The 25,358-nt window shown below is 51.0% G+C and overlaps 1 protein-coding gene across 1 annotated transcript in view; it reads right to left on the bottom strand.

Moving 5' to 3' along the window:
• Positions 1 to 714: 714 nt before the first annotated feature.
• The window catches only part of BOC (BOC cell adhesion associated, oncogene regulated), a 36,313-nt gene continuing 11,669 nt past the window's right edge, over positions 715 to 25,358 (bottom strand). The window contains exons 4-19 of the mRNA XM_042954352.1: positions 19,199 to 19,345; positions 17,220 to 17,363; positions 15,268 to 15,561; positions 14,610 to 14,882; positions 13,185 to 13,492; positions 9,686 to 9,845; positions 9,138 to 9,248; positions 8,431 to 8,637; positions 7,913 to 8,094; positions 7,324 to 7,429; positions 6,872 to 6,994; positions 4,347 to 4,568; positions 3,410 to 3,645; positions 3,118 to 3,194; positions 2,468 to 2,661; positions 715 to 1,459 (exon numbers count right to left, since the gene is read on the bottom strand). Of these exons, the coding sequence (XP_042810286.1) occupies positions 1,272 to 1,459; positions 2,468 to 2,661; positions 3,118 to 3,194; positions 3,410 to 3,645; positions 4,347 to 4,568; positions 6,872 to 6,994; positions 7,324 to 7,429; positions 7,913 to 8,094; positions 8,431 to 8,637; positions 9,138 to 9,248; positions 9,686 to 9,845; positions 13,185 to 13,492; positions 14,610 to 14,882; positions 15,268 to 15,561; positions 17,220 to 17,363; positions 19,199 to 19,345 (2,972 nt within the window). The 3' untranslated portion in view covers positions 715 to 1,271. The remainder of the gene's footprint in view (positions 1,460 to 2,467; positions 2,662 to 3,117; positions 3,195 to 3,409; positions 3,646 to 4,346; positions 4,569 to 6,871; positions 6,995 to 7,323; positions 7,430 to 7,912; positions 8,095 to 8,430; positions 8,638 to 9,137; positions 9,249 to 9,685; positions 9,846 to 13,184; positions 13,493 to 14,609; positions 14,883 to 15,267; positions 15,562 to 17,219; positions 17,364 to 19,198; positions 19,346 to 25,358) is intronic.

Genomic DNA, 25,358 nt, shown 5'->3' with positions numbered 1-25,358 from the left:
CCAGCAGAGGGTGCGCTTGTCCTAGAATCTTGTCTCTCCCTCTGGCATCTACTAGAGCGTGGGGAGTCTGGCTCTGGGACTCTTAACCAGATTAAGTGTCTCAAGCCGCATTTCATCTGTAACTTACCTTCAATCTAGAAAATACTTTTCCCTCACAAGAACAATGGGAGTGCTAGCGCTTTCACTGCAAAGCTTCAGCCCCCATCTAGGGCCAGTTGCACGTATCAAGGTTGGTCCCAGGGTTGTACAGAAGTAAATCTTGACTCCCTGGTTGTTTAAAAATCAACTCCTCTGGCAATGTTGGTCTATTGTAGGAAAGAAGGAAAGCGGATCTTATCAGGCACCACGCGTGCATGTGCAGCCTAGCACTTAACTAAATGGTATTTTGGAGAAAGTAGTCTTCCACACGTATCTATAGAGAAAAGAGAAGTTTCATTCCTCCGATAAGACCAAAGCCTCCCCTCGAGTCCAGTCAGTAAGAGACTGCGAATCTGTTTCTCCTTGCCTCCTTCACACAATTTCCCTCTTGGACGAAACACTTACTGACACAGTATTTTAAAAGACAAAAAATGAAACGTCTCCTACCTCTTCCAGATCTCGGCTCTGTCTTGACAGAGCTAAAAATGTCACGAGTGGAGGTTTTCTTCAAATATTCAAAAAGTGTATCCTAATGTTTAAAGAGGATGCTGACTCATATGTGACTAAGCTGAGCGGTACAGGGAAGACTAAACATTTATTTAGAAGTTACAGTGTTTGTTTTTACAGAGATATGCTGCCACAGATTGATTCTGGAAGGTCTGTTAATGCTTGTAGGACTATACACATCTTAGTCCATTCTCGTGGGCATCTTCTGAAAACATCTCCTGTAGTACCAGCTCCAGCCGTCTTCACGAGTGTCTCTAGCCTGTGATAGCGGGGCCCTTGCTTTTCCTTCATCGTTGTCACGAACAGTGTGCTAAGATTCTTCCTTCCGCAAGCTTCTCTGGGGGCCTTCTGCAGCCTCCTGGGCAGTGACAGAGGCTCTAGGGAAGGGCTGCCTTCTCAGTCTATGTTACTCTTTCCTGGTTGAATCCTGTATTGGGGCTTCTTTGATTCCCTTCTCATATCTCAATGGGTAGGATTCCCTACATCTCTCCAGAATTATAAAAACACATATACATTTATTTACAAGTGCATAAATATATAAATATGACTATTATAGAAAAATAAATACCAATTTTCTGTCTCTTTTTAAAAACAATATATAGTCTTTCTGGGATATTGGTTTCTGCCTAAATTGTAGGAGGTGGTGTTTCAAAAGATACATGCAATGGTGGGCTGGGGGAGAGCCGTATCCCGAGCTCCTGCCCTGTGTAGGCTCCTTTGGGGTGCTGGGAACACCAGTCTCCACCACCCACTTGGCAGGAGTTAGGACTGTCCACCTCTTCAACTGGGACAAGGCCCAAGCAGCACGGGGGCCCTGAGGGGAGAGAAAAGTGGGAAACATTAAAATCCAGACTGATCAGGAATCAGTGCTCAGTGGTACTGGGTCAGTCTCTCTCTGTGATGGGAGTTGGTTATACTACCCCTAAGAGAAAGACAGAAACAACTGTGACAATGACATTTATGCTCCCTCTAAGGTCTCAGAGACATGGGGTGGGCCACTTGTTGCCCATGTCCCACCTACACATTTCAGTGGTGGGACCACAGAGACTCTCGACTACTTAGCCTGTAACCTGGGGTGGATGAAGTCAGCTGAGCCATGAAATGTGGGAGAGAGCCCTGTTCTTTCCAGATTCAAGTGGCTAGTCTACTTGTATGGTAGGATTTCTGGGCATAATCCCACCCCAGATGGTGTCCAGTTTTGATGATGCCGGTCTTAGAATTTTATCTCCCAGCAGACGGTGTCTGCATGCGAACGGACCATTCCTACCATGGAAGCTAAGAAGCGTTAGCCAACGGAACCAGCCTCACTGCAACCAGCGTGTGCTGATTCCCAAGAGCCTGGCACGAGGGAAGATGGTAGGACAGGGGTCATGCATGGAGGCTCATGGAGAAAAAGTTCTGTGGAAGCAGAGTTATGATGATGTGAGAACTCGGCTTCCTAATGACTGATATAATCTCATTCCTTAATTAAGAGACAAGACCCAACAGAGCAAGGTATTTGGGGTGATTAGGGAACGCCTCTTGGTGTGAGGAGAGGCAGCTGGAATTTGTGAATGGTCGTGAAACGCAAGACCGAAAGGGCTTCTTTCTCTGAAATGGGAGCGTGTTCTCTTCTCGGCCTTTGAGGACACAGCTTGCCAAGATGGACGTGGACCCAGCTGGTTCATCCGCATGGATCTGTGGGGCTGTGTCTCCCCCACAGAAAAACTGTGGATGACTCTACTTCAGGCCACCTCTCTAGGACACTTCTGGGTTGTGGACGCCTGCCTCCCTCAGGTCATTCCCAACCTCGTCAATTTCCAGCCCTGCCCCTGGCACCAACCTTGGTGAAAAAGAGGGTCCCACGTTGCTTCCAGCCCAGGACCCTGGGGTACGCTCCTCATGCCTGACTGGCCTGTGGGGGCGGGCTGCTCCTGGAGGTGGTGACAGTCTTGGTGGGGCTGGAGCAGCTGGTGAGTGGAGTCATCAGGCAGTGTATATAAGAAAGAGCCATCCTCTGGGCTAGACTTGGGACCCCTGCAGGCACGAGACCAGATGGAGAGGTGAGGTGGGGGTGAAGTGGGCCTGTATTCCCAGTGCCTGGCTGCTGCCCTGAGGCTGGTCAGGGCTCAGATGGGGCAGGGACTAGTGCCCTTTGAACATGAAGATGTTGTCGTATCGCAACTTCTCTGGGTGATTCTAGTCTATTTCCATTTTATTCCATGCAAGTCCTGAGTGCATGAGAGGACATGCAGTCAGGTGTCCAGAGGCCTGGGGACAAAGCCAACTCCATGTGTGCAACTCTGGCCTGCCAAGTGAAGGACAATTTCTGGAGGCCAACCTATGCCTCAGAGCAGAAAGGGCATTATAACTGCAAACACAACACCTTGAGAAGAGTCCAGCTGAGCAGGTTGTCAGATGTGGGTCCCCCGTCTCCTCTCAGTGACTGAGGTTGGGTTTGAGGGGAAGGCAGGGATGGGAGGGTCCAGTTACCTAGGAATCTGGTGACTGGGGGGGTCATATCCAGTGCCAAGAACGGTCTGCTTCAGCAGGCTGCTGGGGTCATCCCGCTGCTCAAAAGAAAGAGTAACGAAAAGGTCACATCACAGTCCGAGTAACTTTCCTGTTCCGTGTTCAACAGAATGAGCTGCTCCTGACTAAAGAAAGCCAGACACAGCAGCCCAGGATTAAAGAGTAGGAGGGAGGGAGCCCCAGGAGGCAGCCCCCCACCAATGCCCCCGTGTGGGCCCGCACCTGTTTGTCTGCGTTCCCAGGACTACGTTACCTGCCGAAGCACCCCTGGGCAGTGTTGCTGAGGTTTCAGGCCTGGGTAGCCCATGGCAGCGGCAGGGCACCCCCTGTTCACATGGATCCCATTGGCACAGGCCCGTCCACTGGTGCCACTGAGGTAGGGCTGCCCACTGGCTCGGTGGCCTGGGAGTCCTCCCAGTGGTACCATAGTGTATTGGCAGGAGGAGGACAGAAGGGCACTTCGAGGAAAACCCAGGTCTGTTGTATGTTCTGGAAGGACAGAAGGACAGATGTATGCTTAGGCCAAGGAAGCTCAAGGCAGCCTCCAATACCATAGAAATCTCAGAAAATTTCTGACCACATAGGGATGAAAATATTTTCTCTCAGAACATATTCTTCCAGTCACCCACTTCTCCTAACATCTAGATTCTTTTCTTCATTGGGGAGAAAGGTGAGGAGATAGAGGGGCACAGGTTTGGGGAAGGAAGCGGTGAGCCAACAGAAGAAGCAATGTTTGAATGAGACAAGCTGGCCCGATGTGTTGTCATCTGAAGCAGAAATTAGCAACAGGACAAGAGGGAAAGCTCAAGGCATCTACAGACCGAGAGAGGAGGCAGGGAAAGTGTGGGGTGCATTTTCAACTTGAGCAAGTGGTCAGAACAGCAGCTTCAGAATTTAAAAGGAGTTGAAGCCAGACAAGTACTGAGTTCCAGAAAAGAGGGGACAGACCACTTTCCACTTCATACTTTGCATCCACCAGGGTCCATGAGCTGGGAGGAAAGGGCCCAGGCTTGATGTATTCTTATCTCTCCGAGCTCTGTGGGGGACCCAGGAGCTTATGCTCTAGTGCATGTGAAGCAGGGCATCTCCAACCTGCCCTGGGTGGAGGCCTCCTTGGCCTCTTGGGAGGCCCCCTCCTCCCCTCCTCCCCTCCCCAGGCTCCTTCCCCTTGGTGCTGAAGGGTCACTCACTTTGCTTAGACCAGGCCCTCCACAAACAGAAGGGGATGAAGGCGACGATGATGAGGACGACAGAACCCAGGACGACCCCGACAATCAGGTAGGGCAGGTCGCTGGAGCGTGCCACCATGGCCCCGGTGCCCACTGGCCGTTCTATGGTTTCAGGGGGTGGCAGCTGAGGTGGGGCCAGAGTCGGGGGTGGGAGCCGACCAGGATGGCCAGAAGACTTCCGGGCTGTAATTGTGAACAAGACACTTCAGCATCGATTCCTTCACATTTCTCTCACAACAAACAGGAAACATCAACAGACCTGATTCCATGGGTGTGGGAAATGGGGTCAAACTCATAAGGCAGGGCCTCAAAACTCTGTATTAGATGAGTGTGGTATCCAAGCTCAGCTTTGAACTGGCCTCTGATGGGAAATTTGTTACTGCAGAAGGCATCTGAACCTTCTACTTCAAAATACAACCCAAACACTGGTCTCAGAATGGGTCTTCTGGGCAGAAAAGGTATAGGGCTTTTCTCAAAGAACAGCTGGTGAACTTTTGGAAGAAAATCTAAAAACAGGATGCATGAAACCAGCAAAAGAACTGGGAATGGAAGATCCTACCCATGGTTTTGCTATTCCTGGGCAGATTAAGGGATGCAAAGTGCCAAGTCTGAGCCTGGGCCTAGAGCAAGGAGATGGAGGGACTCTCTAGCACAGCCGGTAGTTGGGAAACACCAACTCAGTGACAAGACGGTGACTCCTCCTCGGCGTTGTGCTATTGTCCGGGTGTGCCTGACCTTGAGAACTCCCTTTCAGAGCCGTCTTCCCCCTGGGTTCTCCCACAGCACAGGCGGTGACTTCCCGCTACCTCTCCGAAGGCTGCTGCTTACATTTTTCTGTCTTCTCAGATCTGCGAGGGTTTCTAATCCCTTCCAGGCTCTATCCTGTATTCTGTTCTGTTCCTATGACTTCAGCCTGTGTCCCAGCGACTGCCAAATACTCCAGGGCCCTCCCCTGCTGGGAGACCTGCTTGTCTCTCAGCATCTCGGAAGAATCTGCTGCAGGAAGTCACCGAATGGTTCCACCTTGTTCCTTTCTCGTGGACTCTGCTTCTCTTCTGGCTTCCCCAGTTCAATAAATGGCAATATCACCCATGTGTACATTATGCCGGACACCTCATGGTTTGCTTTGAACTCTCTTCATTCTCTCCCAGCCCTGACATGCTAGCAACCCCTGGTCCTACACACAGCCTCAAAAGAGACTAAAACTCGGGGCGGCTGGGTAGCTCAGTTAAACACCCGACTCTTGATTTCAGCTCAGCTCATGATCTCACGGTTCATGAGTTAGAGCCCTACACCAAACTCTTGGAATCCTCTGTCTCTTCTCTCTTTCTCTAAATACATAAACTTAAGAGACTCAATCTCGTCCCTTCTTTCTACCTTACCTCTCAGCTCTCTCCCATCTGCCCACGCCTGCAGAAATACCTGTGAGCTTTCTCAACCTCACAGCCGCAGAATTCTCAATGACCAGAGTGCCCACTGCCATCCCTGGCCATTCCCTGAGCACTCTCTCTCTCTCTCTCTCTCTCTCTCTCCTCCTCCTTCCCACACCCTCCAACCACCTGGAGCTGTGTGCAGGCTTGCCCTGCCCCCGGGTTACTCCCTTCTCAGTCACCTGAAGAGTCAATCCCTCCAGACCAGTGCGAAGCCTTTGTGAAGCCTCTCTTTGCCCTGGGTACTCTGTGTGAGTCCCCTGATACATGCACAGCCAGAAGTCCTGTGTCTACCCCCTCCCTTCACTGTGCACAACAAAAGAGGTTAGGAGTGCACACAGGAGGCACTGAGTATTTGTTGAGTAACTGACTGAAAGAGCATAAAGCTAGAAAGAGAATCTTGTCCACATAAGGAAAACGGGTTCTTTTCTTCTCTCTGTTCCTATTCCTTTGTAATCTTCTCTTGATGATGTTCTTTGCAATATACTCAGGTTATACACTTGGCAGTATTTGCAAAATGGAGATGGTGGTATCTAAACACTTGACCAATGTGGAAATATTAAGCTTTTCAGTGAAGATGTTTAACATGTTTTAGTGCAGGAAAGAATCTGGGCTTATAGTTAGATAAACTTGACCCAGAGTGTGCTCAATACCCCTAACTTGGCTAAAGGACCTTGGTCAAGATACATCAATTCCTGATGCTCAGTTTCTTTCCTAACTCATGGGGTTGTAATTAAAATAAGTAAACCAATCAATGTAAGTACCAAATTTTATAGGAATATAGTGTTTATAGAAAGTTCTAACCTTAAGAATGGGTTCTATTCCATAAGTTCATGTATGAGTTAATTCCCAAGCTCCCTGAAGCCATCACCATGGCAACCTAATTCATACTTGAGGCACAGGCAAATAAAGAGTTAAAAATGACAAAGTTTAGGTGTATTTGGACAATAAGGAGTCTTCATGGGGAAGATATGACCAGCATGTCACATGGAGCAGTGACTTTGTCCTGGTGGGCTAAAAATAGCAGGGGAGAGTAGAGAGCCTAAAGAGAATCACCTTTGGTTTCACAGATCATCACGTTGCTGAACTCACTCTCTCCTCCTTCGTTGAAGCACTGCATCTTGATGTCGTAGGAGGTCTCTGGCTGCAGGTGGCTGATGGAATGCCAGTATCTATCCCCTGGAAAAGGCAGCAAGAGAGTCAGTCACACGTGGTGATGTGTACCACCTAGTCCACTTGGAAGCAATCGCAGTCAGGCTTGGACAGGGGTGTGTGTCTGGGCTGGTGCCATGAATGAGGTGGAGGAGAACTATTGGAATTTTTTAGGTGCCACCCAAGTTCCTGTGGTCCCATCACCAAGGGAAGGAAGCGTGTGGATTTATGAACTTGATGACCCCACGCATGGCAGGAGTCAATGATATGGACCCAGATGCCCAAGTTTTAAACTTTCATCAACACCTAGACACCCTTGCCAACAGAGAAAACCGCGTCCCCAAAGTGCTTCTTACCTTCCACCATATCCTTCTTGTAGTCACTATCGTTGTCACTGTCTGTGGGCCGATAATAGATATAAAATCCATGGATTGGGGTGTTGTTGTTACTTGCTGGAATATACTATAGGGAAGGGAGAAGAAACAAGTTGACAATGGAGCAGAGAAGTCCTCATGTGAGCAGACCCACTGGTGGACAGAAATTTTACCCCAGCCTGGATTTAAAAATTCACTGCAGGAGTCTGGCAAATACTTCTGATGATACTCCCCAAGGCTTTCTGGGGAATGCTATGAAGGTCACTTGTTATTTAGCCTAAAGGTCCCCCAGCTTCTGGAGATAAGGAACAGACATTTCTCCAAATATATGAGCCCCCTCTGAACCTGCCTGGGTACTGTAAGGATAAGTCAGTCTGGCGCAATTCCCAGGTACACGGGGGTTGGGAGGTGACCACTTACAGGAAGGCTTTGTGAAAAAATACAGGAAGGGGTCTTAGAAGAAGGGCAGTATAGAAAAGTGATTGCTTCCTGCCCCCACTGCAGCAGCCAGCTCTTGTCATCATGAAGCTCAGCCCCCTCTCCCCTTTGCAGTCTGTGAAAGGTCACTTACCATCCACTTGAGCATGATGGTGGTCTCATTGACAGCATCCGTGAAGGTGATGTAAGGGCCTGCCACAGGCCTCTCATACACGCGGCCACTATAGCTGGACACCACATATGGCCTGGAAGGGGCACTGGGCTCGCTCTCCCCCAGCATGTTCAGAGCCCTGACACGGAACTTGTAGGAGGTGCCTGGTGAGAGTCGCTCACTTGAACCCAGGAGCTGGGAAACACTTCTGACCCACCCACCCCAGCACACCCAGGGTAGGGTCTTTTGGGTAGCTCCCAAAGGACACAAGAACTCCCATCTTTTTTGGAAAGGAGCCGCAGAGGGGATAGCTATGGACCACTATGGAGAGACAGAGAAGGAAGGACTTGTAGGATGGAGGGGACACCACCAAGAGCATCCAATGTGAGCAAGATAGCAGGTGGAGGACCAGCACAGAGTAGAGCCTCCAAAGCTCTGACTCTCCTCTGAGTGGTGGGGGACAACTAGGAGACCAGGTAGGACAGTGGCCGGACCCCTACCTTTCTCTAGACCAGTGATCTCCACCGAGAGCCGGGAAGGAGGGATGGCGCTGGTGGCCAGAATCCAGTCCCCCACTTTCTTTAGCTTCTTGTACTCTACACGGAAGGACTGGATTGGGAAGCCACCATTCCCACGGGGAATCCAGGTCACATACACAGATGTCTCAGAGGCCATGGAGATAGTGGGCCTGTCAGGGGCTTCTGGGGCTAGAGGAAACCAGACATGAGGGAGGAAGGAAGCAGGAGGAGGGACATGATAAGGCGATGTACTGTGACTGGACTCAGCCTGCTCCTGACTGGGACCTATTTCTCCTCCCAGCCCTTGCCCTCTGGTGGCTACATCAGATCTTCCAGGGCTACCTGGGTCACCCTCTCCCAGAAGTCCTTCAGCTAGAACCCCTAGAAGCCATGCTTCTGCAGTGTCAGAGTGTGGAGGACCGAAAGTCAGCTGCTCTCCATTCTGTATTCTCTGGACCCACAGGGCCAATGCTCCCTCCCCATGTCAGACTACATTTTACTTGAAAAACTCCAATCTACGTTTTCTCATGGGGTTGGCTGGGGAGATTCCAGGAAAATGTCACAAGGCCTCCCAGACCCACAGAACAAGACCCCATTCCGCCTGCAACAAAGAACCTTGGGAGGGAGTGAACCTGCTTTCAGTTCTGACCGCTGCTCACCCCGCCCCCCTGAGCCGCCGGGGGGCTTACGAGAGAGGCGGCCGTGGTCTGGCTGGCTGCTGCTTTGGAGGCTGGCTCCAGGGTCGTCTCTCTGTATCTGCTGCTCCTTGCTGGCCATGATTTCAGGTTTGGGCCGCCGTCCTGGATGGAAGTAGGTGGAGACCAGCAAGAGGGAGAGTGTGGATTAGGTGTCCCTTTCCAGACAGTTCTTTCTGCCTGAGACTTTGCAGGGGGGTGGGGATCTGGCAGGGTGATACAAATAATATAGGACACCGGCTGTGTGGACTGATTCCTAGCTCTGCCTAACCATCATGGTATTGTGCCTGACACTAGTGTGTGTGTTGGCGGGGTGGGGGGGGGTGGGGTGGGGAGCAGGGCAGAGAGGCCAGCTGGCAGCTCTCCTCATGAGAGCTGGGACCCTCAGCCTGGGCTCACAAACCAAGGTGAAGCAACAGTTGAAAGGAAGATAAAGTTCAAGGTGACTAGTGGGGCAAGGTGAGCAGGGCTTCTCACCTGAGCCTGGCAGGATTTGCTCAGGCCCACAAACCCCCAAGCTGGGGGCAACATCTGACCCTCACCAGTTCGGAAGGTGACCATGGCTGTCTGGCCTTCCCCTGCACAGTTGTAAGCTGCCATCTCCACTTCATACAAGCTCCCAGGGTCAAGTCTGGTGAGGGTCAGGCGGTGCTGGTTGGCTGCAATGCTGGAGACAGTCCAGTTGTCAGAGGAGTTTGTGACCTGCTGGAGAAGGTAGCTGGTTTCAGCACTGGCATCTCAGCCTGGAGCTACCGGTGGCTATGGTTCACATAAGAAGCAGAATGGAGTCCAACAGGGCAGGAGGCAGGGAAGGAGAATGGGCTGGGTTTATGCAGGGCGTAAGCTGGTCCTGCCAGCTCTGGGACAGCGAGGTCAGCTCCCTGGTCCCTCACCTAACCGGCCCATCAAAGAACACTCAGTGGGGAGGGTCAAAAGGCCTGACATGGCTGAGTTTCTCCAAAGACCTCCTCTCTGTATTTCTGAAAACCTCCACATTTAACTTTCTTTCTCCTTGATTTAAACCAAATAAACACAGTCTCTTCATACTATGGGATGACGATAATGATGATAAAAGCCGCAGTACCAATAGAAAGAGTTTTGTCTGATGAGTGTTTACTATGTACCCTATAAAGTGCTTTCATGACAACAGCCCAAGAGACAGGTGTTAGTTTTGTTCCCGCTTCACGAAAACTAAGGCTTGGAGAGCAATTTGCCTAAAGCCACAACACTAGTGAGAACAGAAACTGTGACTTGACTCCAGAGAGCACATTCATAATCATATGTAACTCCTCCTAGAAAGAAAAAGAGTCTGGGAGCCAGGAAATCTTGGGTTTAAGTCCCGGTTATGTCTCTTACCAGCTGTGTAACCCTGAGCAAGTTCCCTAACCTCTCTGATCCCTAATCTTTTCATCTCTAAAATGAGGCAAATAAAAGCTCTCAGCTTATTCTGAAGATTAAACTAGATCATTCACATAGTGTCAAGCACTGAACTTGGTACACAGTAGGTTCCCAGCAAATGCCTGGCCCCCTTCTCTGGACTTTCCCCACACCCTCCATTCAGTAGGTCTCTGCCATTTCAATCCTCCTTCTTCTGCTCCTGCCTTCACTCCTTTCTTAGTACTTAAAAACTGTGGATGAATTATATCTAGTATGGATCTTTAATGGCCCCACATTTCTAGCTCTTTAAAGAAAAAAAAAAATACAGGAGTCCAGGCTCCCTCCCCAAAGGGCGATGCTGGGAGGCTGCTTCCTCTCACCTACCCCAACTCTCAGGACAAAAAGCTTAACTGCCAACTGTGCACATCTCCCAGTCTGCTGGAAGCCAAAGCCGTGGTTTGCTGAAGAATCAAACAGCTGGTAGAAAAAGCCCTAATCCTCAAGCAGAATATTCCAGAGTAGAACAAAACCTACTATTCAAGGGACAGGGATGGTCTGGGCTCATTTATGTCAGACTTCCAGGATTTGTTCCAAGGGGAGAAGTTTTCACAAACTGAGAATGCTCAGTAGTATTGGAAACCCAAACACAGTAGCCCAGGGTCTGCAGATGCAGCAGGAAATGGAATCGGCTTCCCGAACAAGAAAAAGTGAAAATGAGAGGAATGATTCCCAATCTCCTGCAAGAGAAAGGGTTGTACACACAGCCCAAACACTGATTTTTCACTTCAGAGTCCTTTCTTGTGAGATGATCTTTAAAACCCGTCAGTCCCTCAGGAATGGAACTGCTTGCAAGACATCATTTCTCTTTGGTGGCATCCACCTAGCAGCCCCAGTGCCCCTCAGGCCGGAGCCTGACAGAAGCCAGAGCCGGATGGGGCACGGTCCTCTCCCTCTCCCTGTGCCCCTTTCTCCCTTGGCCCTCCCAGCATGGGCCTCACTCACACTTCCACTGGGCTCAGAAACAAAAATAAGAACTAGAATGGTCGTTAGTCACTGTCTCACACACACACACACACACACACACACACAGGGTGACGGTGGCCTCAGCCTGGCATTTCCAGATCACCATGCACCGCCTTTGCCAGCCTGCCTCTTGGTGAGGCAGGTTCATGGCCACCTATTGGCCTGAAAAATATGATTCTTGTTCTCATTGCTGGCTCTTGTCTAGCGGGGACTGGGAGCACTTAGCCTGCCCTGATCTCTGTCTACAACTCTGAGATGGAGGTGTCCGGTTACATGGGGAAACAAGGATTAGGACCAGGGCTGCCCCATAACCCAGTCTGAACAATGAGCTTTTTGTTAAACAAGTATTCACCCCCTTTGCTGACTGTCTACAAAGAGGCCAGGGGGCCAAGGGTTAGTGAGAAACTACCCCCCGGCCCCCACCTCGTAGGCAGTTTCGCCTCAGGTGTCTTTCTGAGGCCCCGTATGTCTGTGAACTTGTCCTCACCCAAGGTCATGAAGGGAAAGAACAGAATGAGATTGCTGGCAGGGTCCAGGGCAGGGGAATGGCTACTGTGTGGCCAACACTTCGCACCACACAGGGCTGGGTGGGTTGGTTGGTTGGTTTTGGCGGGGGGAGAAGAGTTGATAAATACTTTCAGTTCCACAATCACATATTTTCAATACTTTCTACTAAGTGCACATAGCACTTTAATAGGCAAAAATAACAATGAAGGTATAATAAAATACAGCATTTATAATACATCATCAAATGACACTGTTAAAAATCCATTTAAGAACGATAATTTTCTACCATCTAATGGCCTTAGGGGGAAAAAAAAAGGCACACACCTGGGATGAACAGAAATGCTCTTCAAGGACATTTTCTTAAAGGAAATCTCACGTCCTTCTCCCCAGGGGGGTAACATCAGGTGAGCGCTCAGCCTCGAATGAAGGGGGCAGGCTGGGGGCCCTGTCCTGCCTCACAGGACATTGTGTCCAAGAGGATGGCCTAACTGGCTGTCCCCACACCCTGCCAGGGCCTGAGGTTCCCCCTGCTGACAGCTCCTGAAACATCTACCCAGACAGGCTTCCTTCTGTCAAAGAGAAGTAGCTGAGGTCCGAACAACACGATGTGCTTTCAGCTCAAATGCCTGCTTGTCAAACCTGAGCCATGGTTGAGTCCCCAAAACCGAGGGGGTATTTTATAGCCCTCAGAGAAAACACTTGTTCACAAATATTTGTTTCCCTGGCCTTAGAGCTGGCTTGCCGTGCAGAGTTCTTGCAGGGATGTACCCACAGGAGCTTACTTTGGTTAAAAAACAAAACAAAAAACAACATCAACAACAAATGACAGAGGGAAGAGGGGAGGGCAGGTGATGGTTACCAGGGAGACTGTTCACTCTCCCTAGAGAGGAGAAGCTGGTGGTGTTAGCTCCTGGGAAGCCAGTGCACAGAAAACCCGAAGGGGCACACATGACTTTTTCCTGGGCCTCTTAGGTTCCCAAATGCCTCAATCACAACCAGTTTCCTGGGAGGTGGTAGGAAAGTTCAGTGGAGGAAGGTCAAGGTCAGTGGTAGGGATTGCAGGAACTCAAGGGGAGGTGGCCAGCAGGCAGAAACCCACACCCAGCCTCATGGAGGGGAGGTCAGGCACCATACCTTGCGGTGTTTCACCACATAGTAGAGGATAGGAGCCCGGCTGCCACCCTCGTGCCGAGGCCGCCACACCAGCTCGTATGAGTCAGTCTTGGAAGTCCGCGGTGAGCTGAGGATGATGGGCGCCTCAGCAGGAGCCACCTGCCCCTTCTCTCCAGCGCACTGTGGGGAAGCTGGCTGCATGGACGTCAGGGGTTTGGGGAGCCCTGGGTGTCCCCTCAGCATCTGCTCAGGGCTTCCAGGTCTTGAGGGCGGCATGGGAGGTGTGGCAGTGTCCAGCTTAGCATCCCGCCATGGCCTCAGGGTCGTGCCTGGAGGACCAGGAAGGAAAGAGAAGCGGAGGAAGAGGATGTTGGTTCCCTTGGTCATGGGCTGAGTTGCTGCCTCGAGGGAGGAAGCAGAGAGAAGTCAGAGAGGAAACCCCTGGGGCGGGAGCCTGAGATGACCAGGGGCCCAGTCCACACATGGCCGGGCTCTGTGGGAGGAGACAGGGCTGTACTGCTGCCCTGCCGGGAGAGAAGGGCAGGCTTGGGCCTTGTGCCCAGGCATCCCGCCGCGGCCCAGGGCAGCAGGCAAGCATCTCTGCCGTCTGCTTGTTTCCCTGAGCCCATGGACTAGCCTCACCTTGCGTGAAGGTGTTCTCCTTACTCCTGAGGAACCCTGCACCCTCCTTCTCATGCCTACATTGGGGGAAGGACATGTCCCTTCACTGCGGGGTCTTAGCACCACGCACACTCTGGGCCTTTTCCTACTCCACTGCAGCCACCTGGAATGTGAGATGTGAAGACACCTGTAAATCACCTGTGAAGTCACCTCTGAGAACTTGAGAGCCCAGGACAGGCAACCCTTCCTTTCGGAAGCATCTGCAGAATGTGCCCACGCTAGTTTCTCCTCTAGCTGACCTCTGAACCACAGACAGTTAGCATCTGATCCTGAGGATTCAGCATTATTTGTTGTCACATTTTCCTCAAATTGTTTCCTTGGTGAGTTTTGTCTCCTTGATGAGCAAGCTGGGTCTTTGTTATGTCTTTCTGCACCCTACCCCCACACCCCGCTGCCCCGTCTAGTCCAAGACTGAGTATGTAAGTAACTACTCAGTCAGGGTAGATGTCAGCTGAAATGGATCAAGCTGAAAGGGGCAGATTTGCTTTTCTTTACTCTAGAGCACTGGTTGTTGAACTGGATTCCATGGAAACCTAGCAACTCACAGATCTAAAGCATTTTTAAAAATACAATAGTAAGATCACTTCTACTAGTAAAAATGTACACCTCTGACTTTTTAATAAGTTAATGTGAACTTGCACTCATAACTAAAAGCCACTTTTATCTCATTTATAATACTGGGGTTCTAAATTGAGATTTCACTTGAGGAAAGGGTTCTGTGAATGTTCAGCTGAAATCTCCTCCAGCCTTTTGGGGGACACCTACCTGGCCTGGCGGTCCTCAGCTGGACCACAGCATGGGCACTCCCAACTTCATTCTCAGCCATGCACTGGTAGACGCCTTCATCCTCAGGCCCCACGCTGACCACCCGCAGGGCCCTGCGGGACAGTCGGAGGCGCTGGCTGGAGGCCAGGGGCACGGCATTCCTCAGCCACAGCACAGATGGCGGGGGGTTCCCACGCACTTCACAGGTGAGCTTGGCGCTCTGGCCCCATGGGATGACCAGCTGGGACAGCTCCATGGTGACCTCAGGGGGCTCTGCCAGGAAACCGGAGCAGGGGTGACAAAGGGCCTGAGTCCTCCCATTTAGGGCTAGACAGGCCCTGGGGTGGGGTGGGGGGGGGGGACTGCAGTCAGGAATGGTTCCCTCCTTCCCTGTGACTGTTGATAGAGGGAAGGAAAGGTCCTGTGTCTCTCCTGTCAGAGTCATGCCCGGAAAGGGACCGGAGAGGGCGGTCAGGCACATACACCTAGACCCTGGGATCTAAGCACCTCCCTCTCTCTCCTCCTCCATTACTCACTGGGCATGGGACCTCTCACAAGGCACATGACCTTATCCAGGGCTTAGGGTTATGAGCATCTAGAAAGGTCACACTGACCAAAGAGGAGGCCAAGGAGAAGAAAGTCTGCAACAGACACTCACCAAATACCTGGACGTTGTAGAGTATGACTGCCGCCCCAGGCTCCCCGACCCCATTGTCAGCCATGCAGCGGTAAGTCCCCGAGTCCTCCTCACTGGTGGCGTCAATGAGGAGGTTGCTCAGCAGGAAGCGTGTCTTATTGTAGCCAGCGACACTGGACCCATCCTTGGCCCAGGTGACCCGCGGGGGTGGAATCCCACTGGCCACGCACTCCAGGATCAGACTCTGGCCTTTGGTGACAATGATCGTCTGGGCCTCTGGAGGGTAGATGATACGAGCAGCCTCGGCGGTGGAGCCTGGAAGGGCCAGGAAGTGAAGAGCAATGCGTGCGACCAGGACTCAGTGCAGGGGAACCCCTCCACCCCGCCTTTGGCAGCCAGGGCCCAGGAAACAGTCCTCCGGGCATTTGGCATCAAACAGCCCTTCAGGGGCTTGAGACCTACATAAAGTGACTGAATTCCCCTGGGCTTGGTTTCCTTGTCAAAGACAAGGACCTGCCTCTGCAGAGAGCTATTGTAAGAGATGAGGTAATATATCGGAGCAGCAGCACTGACCCAACATATGCATGGAGAACTACGCATGTTGGCAAAGAAAAAGATGAGGCAGACAGAGAAGCAAAGTGCACCCCAAGTCCGAGGATGAGCTAGGAGACAAGGATCCGAGGTAACCCCCACACACCACCCAGAGGTCTCGGTTCCCAGTGTCCCTGACAGTGCAAGCACCTCACTGAGCTGAGCAGGACCCACTGTTTAAAAAGATGCATTTCTGCACAGTATTACAGGTCCCCAAAGCAAATCAACTACTTTGTCGGCTGCTCAGCTAAGGAAGGCGTGACCTCTTTTCAATGCTGGTGGAGAAACCGCACAGCACTCGTCAGAAGGCTGGTTGCTCTCCAATGTGCCACTCTCTTCCACGTGGACTATGTGTGATTTTACTTTATGAGCTAACCAGGGGGAGAACCAGCTTTTATAAGACCTGAGAGCTTGGGAGGCCTTCTTTAAGAAATAGAATGTAGGCGCCTGGGTGGCTCAGTCAGTTAAGTATCTGACCTCAGCTCAGGTCATGATCTCACAGTTTGGGAGTTTGAGACCTGCTTCGGGCTCTGTGCTGACAGCTCGGAGCCTGGAACTGCTTCAGATTCTGTGTCTCCCTCTCTGCCCCTCCCCTGCTCACACTCTGTCTCTGTGTCTCTCTCAAAAATAAGTAAAAAACATTAAAAAAAAAAAAAAGAAACAGAATGCAAAATTATGGACACAAAAACTCCATGAGGGAGGGAGTGCTGAAGCTTGGCTTCCTTAGCTTCACAGTACATCTGCCTCTGGTGCTGACTCTAAGACCACACTCTGCATGAGATGTCCCTCCAGTGAATAAGCGGGAAGGCTGGAAAAAGGCCTGGCACACAGGAGATGCTTGGCAAAGGCGAGTGTTGTTCTCATACGACTGGGGGAGTGTGTGGGCCTCCACGGACCATCCCCAGAGTGAGGTGCTGGGCACACTTCAGTGAGCAGCAGTGTAGGCACAGCCTGGCCTTGTGCCATGCAGGCCCTGTGGCCTCACATGGGCACAGGCACACCATCATCTCTCCCGTGCACGTGCTGTCAGCTGCTGAACACCAGGCCGTCCTGCCCCAGCAGACACGCCCCAACAGATCCCTGCTATGAAAGTCCCACAATGAAGGGAAGCTCTCAATGGGCAGGGGAAAGGGACCAGCAAGCACAGCCACCCCCCAGAATGAGGCAAGGGCCTACGGGAGGCCGCGAGTGGCCGGCTGGTGGGGAGAGGACCCCCGCTCTGTCTGAGTCCTGGATGCTCCGCTGGTCCAAGCCCCCCAGGTCCCACCCCCACTGCAGAGACCACAGACCTGGAGCACAGACTGTGCCCACCCCGAGTCCCCCCCCCCCCTCCTCAGCCCGACCAGCCTCTTCCATCAGTGAGACACCCTGTTTCCCCTTACGGCGCACGCGGAGCCTGTCACTGGAGCCCGAGGTTTTCACTTCTTGGGTCACCGGGTTGTAGGCGGCACACTTGTACGTTCCCTCATCCTCCCGGCTCGCGTTCACAATCTGGAGGTTTCCTGATGGCATGATCAGGTAGTTATCTGAGAAAAGGGGACACGGGATGAGTTTGGGTCCAGAAAGCTGCAGCCGGCACCTCCCGGTGGGCAGGCAGGGCAGGAGCCGTGAGCTGTACACCTGAATCCCCACAGGCCCACACTGAAAATGCTGTTCTCCCACCAAAACTTCAAATCAAGTGGGCCAGAAATGCTGAGGAGTAAACCTGACCAACTAGCTGACAAACTGGCTAGCTGGCGGACTCCCCTGAGTTAGCACATAGGTCTACGGAAGAACGCTTTATACTTTCAAAGGAGCTGGAGTAGGGTGGAAACGAAGCAAGGCCTGGGGTCTGCCAGACCTGGGCTTACGCGTTGGATCTGCCGTGGACTCTGTGATTCTTGGCAAGCTGACTGACCTCTCAGATACCGTTTCCTCATTTGTAGAACGGTACGACATGTGCCGCCTCAGAGCCTACTGTAAGGACTGAAGGGCCCATGCTGCACATGCAGGTGATGAGATGATCATTCTTGCAAGCCACCAGGAAGGAGGGAAATGCATAGGACTTCCCGTGGGTCTCTGTCATGGTCACAGCTCTAAGCCACCTCACTCCTGAATTTCTGCAACCAGGGAGGAATATTCGCACTCCCAACCACCACCTTTCTCCACGCATGTCACTGAAACCCTTCCCTCTGCATCGTGGGTCTGCTACACTTTGTCCGCTTCTGGTCCAGAGGTGCCGTGGGGGTGGGCTTCCTGTCTTTCAACAGGAGACAGATTCACGGCTTCTGGACACCCCACTGGCTGGGGATGGTGTTCAGTCGGCTTCCTGGCAAGCAAAGCACTGGCCCTCAGCTCTAAGCTTTCTGGTGGCCTGGTCTGCCATGGTGGTCCTGGGGTCTCTGAAATCCAGGTTCACTAAGCCTGGTGCCTGCCTGTCACTGGGCTGCCCCAGGTAAGAGCAGCTTAGGCAAATGCCTGACAGAGAAAACGCCTCGACCCCTCCTATGGAACAGGCAGGCTTCCTCCAGAGGGCTATTGCCAAGTGTCCGCTGGGGACAAAGGAGAGTTTTGCTCTATTCCTCGCACTCTCCAGTGATTTCTGAGCGGCAGGATCAGGGGTTTTACCCTTCCAAAAAATAGTTTTCTACATTTCCTGTAGTGAACATATATACATTCCTTATAAGAATATAGGAACATATCTTCCCTTCATAACCAGAATAAGTTGATGAAAAGGTTTGAATTCTATAGGATATTTTAAAAGGTATACATTTTGAGCTGTGGGTTGAGTCACGTAGGGTCTAGCTGGCATTGAGTGAAGGGTCAGCTATGGGAAGTAGCCGACTTCATCTCGGGAGATATCCCTACTCCTCACAGGCACTCTGTGGACCCAAGCTTGGCCCCCCCGGACCAGTATGTCGTGGCCTGAGCAGGAGCTAGGTCAGCTGAGACAGCCGCATCACCAAGAAGATGGGGAGAGGGAAAAACCCAAGTCCCACTAAAGAGATTCCCCTGATGGGTGGGGGGTGAGCTCCACCGCCCCCCGGGGAATGCCGCAGCTCCACCAATGGCTGGGTTCATCAGGCGACCTCTCGGTGTGTGCCTGGGGGCAAGGAACACTGTGCCGACAGTCTTGTTCAAATGGTGGAAGCTCAGCAACGTCTTCCAGAGCCTCAAAGGATGAAGAGATTCCTTGCAACAGGGCAGAAGACCTCCATTTTGGAAGTCTAGCATCCTACAGGGCTAAATAGCAAGGTAGAAGACAGCTGACCGGTGTGAGGAGGGGACTGCTGGCATGTGGATGGGGGTTCGGGAGGCGGTAGTTGGAGGTGGTCAGCTTCCCTCCTGGCCTTGGCCTCTGGGCTCCTGCTTGCTCACTCACCCCGAGATGCCTCCAGCCACTCTTGCTTGACACTGTATCGGACCTGAGCTTTCGGGTGGCTCTCAGGAAGGTGGCAGGCAATGACTGCTGTGTTCCCCTCATCTACTTCAATCACATGCTGCACATCCAACTTGAAATCCTGGAGATCTGTGGAGAGAAGAAAAGGTGCCAATTGGGCACTGATGGAGGACAGAAACAAAGTGACATTTCCGGGTAGGTTGATGCCTTGGTGTCTTCAGTCACAAGAAACAGCTGCAGAAGCCTCACCTGCTGGGGGCTTTCTGGGAGTGGTCTAAGTCCTTCCTCCAGCTTTCTGTTGTAAGAGTTTGAGGATGGAATGTGTGGCCTTTATCACTACATGGGAGTTTAACTTGGTATATATAAGCTGGAGGGTGGGACATACATACAGGATTCCATCAGGAGGTGCCTGCGATATCTCACCTCTTCTCATATCTCACCAGCCTCTTCTGTTACAATGAGACATGGGGGCAAGTTGGCCAAGCCCATTGGCCCTACTGAACCTGGCTGGAGATGGGTTATGATCAAGGCATAAGTGCCCTGGCACAGCTCAGTGAATGGAGACTGAAGGGAATGATGAAAGAGAATTGTGATTTCTTTTTTTTCCAGTTCAGTCAAGTTCCCTGGCTTTTCTTTGTCATCCACAATAAAAGCGACAGGCCCAAGATTCTGCTTAGTTACCAACCATGGTTATAACAGGAAGGCTGATGGTACCCACGAGCTATACTCCATGTCATGGCTGATCCTTCCTCAGGGCTAGGGGTGGGGGATCTGTGGACACTCTAAGGGCTTTCTAAGGCAAAGAGGGATCTCCCCAGTGTAGCTGACGGCAGTGGAATGTGGGAGAGCTGAGGGTCCTGACACCAGGCTGCAGTGTCTGCAGCATGGTGGCTGTCTCTTCTGACTTGGCTTGGTGGGAAGACTGGAATCTAAACTGGGAGAGGATGGAGATCCATCTGGAACAAGAGCAGGATGTTTCCCAAACAATCTATCAGTTCACACAACAAAACTCTCTTTGTGTGAGCCAAATCACCGAAGTTGCTGAACAAAACGGGATACTTGTGCCATAAGCCACGTGCCAAATTTATTTTATCAGGACTGCAGCTGAATTGAAGAGAAGACATAAGATAAGAAAGATGAGACTATTTACCCAAACACTCCTTCGTAGAGCTACTTAGCCCTGGAGGCACCCTCTCTGAATGCTGTCTATACCAAATTCTGTGAGCTCCTGAGAGCGGACACCCGCAGAGCTTTTACCGCAACTCCACTGCAAGACTCCACCTGCCTGTGTTGTTTTCCCTGGAGACCCAGAGAAGGCAAGAAGGTGACGGGAGCAGGTGGGAATCAGGTTTCTCACAGAAAAGGCAGTTAGTTACCAAAAACAAACTACTGTCACTACAGGAGAGCACAGTGATCAAGGCACGTAGTGAGGTCAGAAGGTTTCCCACCTGATGGAACTTGCCAGAAGCTCTTAGACAAGCTGTGCCAGGACAGGAAAGCCCTTTCGTTTCTATGAAAGGATCACTGTCCCTCTGATTATAACAGTAGGACTTTTCAGGGGCAGGGGCCAAGTCTAAACCTACGCAGGGCCTGATCTCATTAGATGCTCAGTAAATGCTGAATGACCAAATGAGGGACTATCTCAGAAACTGGGGCCCTCAAATCAGGTACCAGATACCCATTTATGTTGCCTATGAACTCAAATTTCCTAGTTGTGTCTCACCTATACTACAAGCTGAAGGACAAAGTCCTACCACAACAAATTTTCTATAAATCTTTTCTCTACTTATGGCCAAACTTTTATCAAAGTATGGCTATTTTTAAAATAGAATGTTTCTTAAGAGGTCACTTCCAGAGTCACAGAAAAGATGTGACATAGGTCTCATGAATGTGGAGTAGGAAATACATGCTGTTCACAAGCGGGTGACAAAAGCAAAGGCAGACTGCCTGATTGATTTCTACTGCCCCCTTTTACTTTCTGGGGTAAGTAAACGCCTCAAGTGAGGCACATGGGTCAAGGGGAGCTCTCACTCAAGGATTCCTTCTTTTGGGTGGGTGTAGAGCCTTTGGGGCTGTTAAAGAATTTTCTCATCATTATTTAATTTTGTATATGTGATATCTGACTCCAGCTAAATTGGAAATTCCTAAGGGGCAGCCTATTAATTTTGCACTCCACGCCCCAGCCCTAAGCCCCACTGCACAGTATGCAGGATACAGCAAATTCCCTACAAATCCTCGTTAAATGAATGAACAATTTGAAAGGTTGAGCCCCAGGCCCGCTTCATGGGACTGCCATCTGTATAGCTGAATGTGGCTCTGAGCCTGGAAGGGGCCAGCACTTGGTTCAATGCTCTGCCATCACCATCTTCAAATTCTTAACGTTTGCACAAAAGACCCCACATTTTCATTTTGCATTAGACCCCCAAAATTATGTAACCCAGTCCTGGCTGAGCTTCTCAGCCAAAACAGCGGATGTGTTTTTTTCTCGGAGAGGAAGGAGATACGGACTACGGGAAGGGGTGGATGGTCTGGGCGCAGTGTGTTCTGGCTAAATATTACTAACTGCTTTTCAAAAGCAATGCACTTAAACAATGCAAAAGCCTTAATCCTCCTCGGCACAGTGCGTGCTGTACCTGCCAAGTCAGGAGGATCTCCACAAAGAGAGCTGTGAGCGACTGTCAGCTCAGGGGCATCTGGAAAATTCTGTCATCAAAAAGTAAATCTAAAACTACTCCACCAAGAGATTGAGTTTTTTTCCTCCTCCTCCTCCTCCTCTTCTTTATTTCATTCCAAGGAAATTTGCCTCAAGCAAGAATATACTTAAACAGATCATTTTACAAGAAAGGAGTTTGGCACCAGAATGCCATCTCCACGCTAATGGCCCAGGCTCTTGCCATTGTAACTGAGAGTTTATCCAGGCACAGCTCACGTCCTCCTCCATGCACCCACCTCACTGACCCAATACTAGAAAACATACGCACCCCCACCCCCTCCCTCAGTCCCTCTTGGCTCCTTCTGCACCCTGTGACAATTGCTAAGTCGGAGACAGAAGGCCGTGCGGTGGGGAAGGCGCAAAGCTGGGCACCGGTCAGCCATGTGGCCAGACAGCCCCTCTGTTCCGATGCCAACATGTGCACAACAGCTCATGTGGGCAGGACCGAGGACACCCCAGCTGGGCATCCAGCTCCCCACAAGGGCCTACTGGCAGACCAGTCTTCCTGGCTTCAAAAGAAATAAGGAGTAGTTAGGTCCTTGGCCCTGTCCCCTCCTTGTTCCTCCCAAGCTTAAGCCTTAGCTGCTGCTTCACTAGACAAACACATCCAATTTGGCTGCTGGAGTAAAGTTGAGTTTCACTAAGGGATCAAAGGCAGAGTAACAAAGTGATGATGGATGTGAAAATCAGAGCACCCTTCTCTAGTGTTTTTAGGCAGGAAGGAGACTGGGGGTAGGGGCGGGGGTGGTGTGGAGACATCATGATCAGTAATGGCCTAAGCAGCCACCAGATGAGGCAGATGCAGAGATCTGGTTGGCTGCAAGTGAAGGAAACCAGTCTGTTCCCAGGCTCCTTTGTCTGCAAAGCCGGTTTCCTGGCCAGTCCCCGGGGCTGCTCAGGGCACCTCACTGGGACGGGGCTGGGGGGGGGGGGGGGGGGCAGGCCCTTGAGTTTCAAATGGGGTTAACAGGTCTCCACTGCAGAATGATGGATCGGGTTTCATGGGGAAATGGTTTGACAGGACACCTGCCCTTGCCTGTTGACTGGTGTGTTTGAGAAATCCATTAGAGGAATGTTTTTGCAGCTTTAATCCTCTTACCTTCCCCCAGACCCCTCTTGTGCATCCTCTTTGTGTATTCTTTCGGCTATTTTATTAACTTGTCTGCACTAATCAAATGCCAATAAGCCCAACTCTTGTTCCTCAGCTCTCAACAGAAGCCCTGGTCTTTAGGGCCATCTCTGGATTTATAGAATTTCCTTCTCACAGAATTTTGTGCTAAGAAAGCCCAAAATAGTTTAGGCTCCATACAGAACCCTGCCTAGTTCCCTCTTTTCTAAGCCCTCAGTTTCTTAATGGAAGATGTATCTTCTGATACATTACTTCCATAGGGCTCTTAGGTACACAGATTACAGGGCTTTGTTCAGACATAAGTCATGTGATAGGCTCAGTGTTTCCTCTTCACATTTACAGGGTACATCAGGCACTTACCTTCTGAGCCAAGGGAAAATGGGGAGGAAAACAAGAACTTTTAGAAACCTATCTATCTACAAATAGACAGGTTTTATGTTAAGTCCATTTGAACTTCTTGTCACCTTCTAGCTTGGATCCTTCCTTTGGCTCAGCAGAACTATGAATTAAATTACAATATTTGGGTTATGTTCATGAATTCCCATGACACAAAACTGTCAAATCTTAATTGTAGGCTCATCCTCCCGATTTTTATACAGTTTACACCTCCAGTTAGAGGGTGCATTGCATCACAGCAGAATGCCTCTGGTGTAATCCGTAAGGATCTTCAAGGCATTTCCTCATCTGGGCCTCCTCTCCCTGAGATCTCTCTTAGGCTGCAAGTCACAGTTAAGAAGTCAGGCAAGACAGCGCCTTTGTCTGGAAGCCACAGGGGGTCACCGACATCCCCATCTCTGTGAACTCTGCGGAATATTTATTTAAAAAAGTCATCTTCTACCCATCCAGGCATTCTTATGTAGAGTCAGTCCTGTCCTTTCCCCCTGCATAGGATAAGCATGTACTTGACTGCTCAGGTTTGGACGGGACCCACCAGATTCTGGGGGTGTCATATTGGGCTCTCTTGGCAATGCTGCCAGGACAGCTTAGTAGCCTCTTGGCCAGTGGCAAGTTTCCGGGCTGATGATTCTACTGCCTAACTCTTGTGGCCTCCAGGCCTCAACTGGCCCTGCGGTGGCTTGTTGTGCCTATGGCTGATGTTACGAAGCATAGAAAGATTTTGCCCTAATATCGCACCCCTCATGCTGACCCGGCCCTTCTCTGCATCTCGATTGGTTTTTGAAAGATGGCAAAGTTTCAAAGGAAGTAAAACGAAGAGCTTTCTCTGGCAGAACCTGTGGCTCACCTCTCTGCAGGATGGACTTGGGGGCAGAGTTTGAGAAGGTGCAGGGTCCTAGGCGTCGCCTTCCTATGTGGGCTCTGGCAGTGCAGGGGTGCTCCCATGCCCCATACTGCTTCACTGATGGGCAGAGAATCACAACACTACTCTCATCCTCCAACTCACCTGAGGACCCATGCCTTGGCATGGCCCCGAGATGAGCCCTCTGAAATCAAGCGCTCTGCAGGTGGGAAACCATGGCAACCAACTACAGAAACAGAGGAAGCCTGGAGCAGAGTTGGGCTTCCATTAGGCCAGAAAGCCCGGCGCCCGGAAAGGATGGGGTTTACTGTGGGATGGGCAAGTGTCTCAGAAGCCACGCGTTCTGGGTAGTGACTAAGCCTTTTGCCAGCACGTAGCCCTGTCACACAGACGGCTGAAGCCAAACCCAAATATAGCCCACAAGGCTGGGCAAAATCAGCCTACTCGATAGTAGGCATTTGACACACACCATGCCCTCCAGGCATCACTGATTTATTCATTCAGCCAGGAGCTACAGAATTGTCTAGTAAGCCCTGCACTGCAGAAGATATCATGAAGACAAAAATGCAGTTCCTAACCTGAGACCTGTACTTTGATAGATGAGACAGGTCAAAACAACACGCAAAGCAGGGTACGATAGCTTGCAAGAGTCGGGTCGGCAGGCTTAGTCCCTACCACCTCCACGAGCATCCCAACCTAGGTCAGGTGGCCTTGAGCTCCCGAGCAACTTAGAAAGGGCAAAGGGAATTGACAGAGGGAGTACTCGTCCTCCCTCCGCAGGCCGCGCAAGTGGATGAATAGATTTCCTTTCATTAGGATTTTTTCCTGCCTGTCCAATTGCACAAATAATTTTGGCTGCAAACCTCTCTCCTGAGAGCCATGGAAACATGACATGAAATTTCTCAAACACACTCTCTGATGAAAGCAAGGCATATGCTCTCCCTTATTTAAATAAAAACAGTCTCCACGGGTGTCTAAAAAGGCCTTGGCAGATGCCAAATACACTAGTTGTTCAATCTTGTGTTTCTTTCTTTCCCCTTGA

Source organism: Panthera leo, chromosome C2, assembly GCF_018350215.1.
Source record: "Panthera leo isolate Ple1 chromosome C2, P.leo_Ple1_pat1.1, whole genome shotgun sequence".
Lineage (NCBI taxonomy): Eukaryota > Metazoa > Chordata > Mammalia > Carnivora > Felidae > Panthera > Panthera leo.
This window is presented reverse-complemented; position numbering and strand designations above follow the sequence as displayed.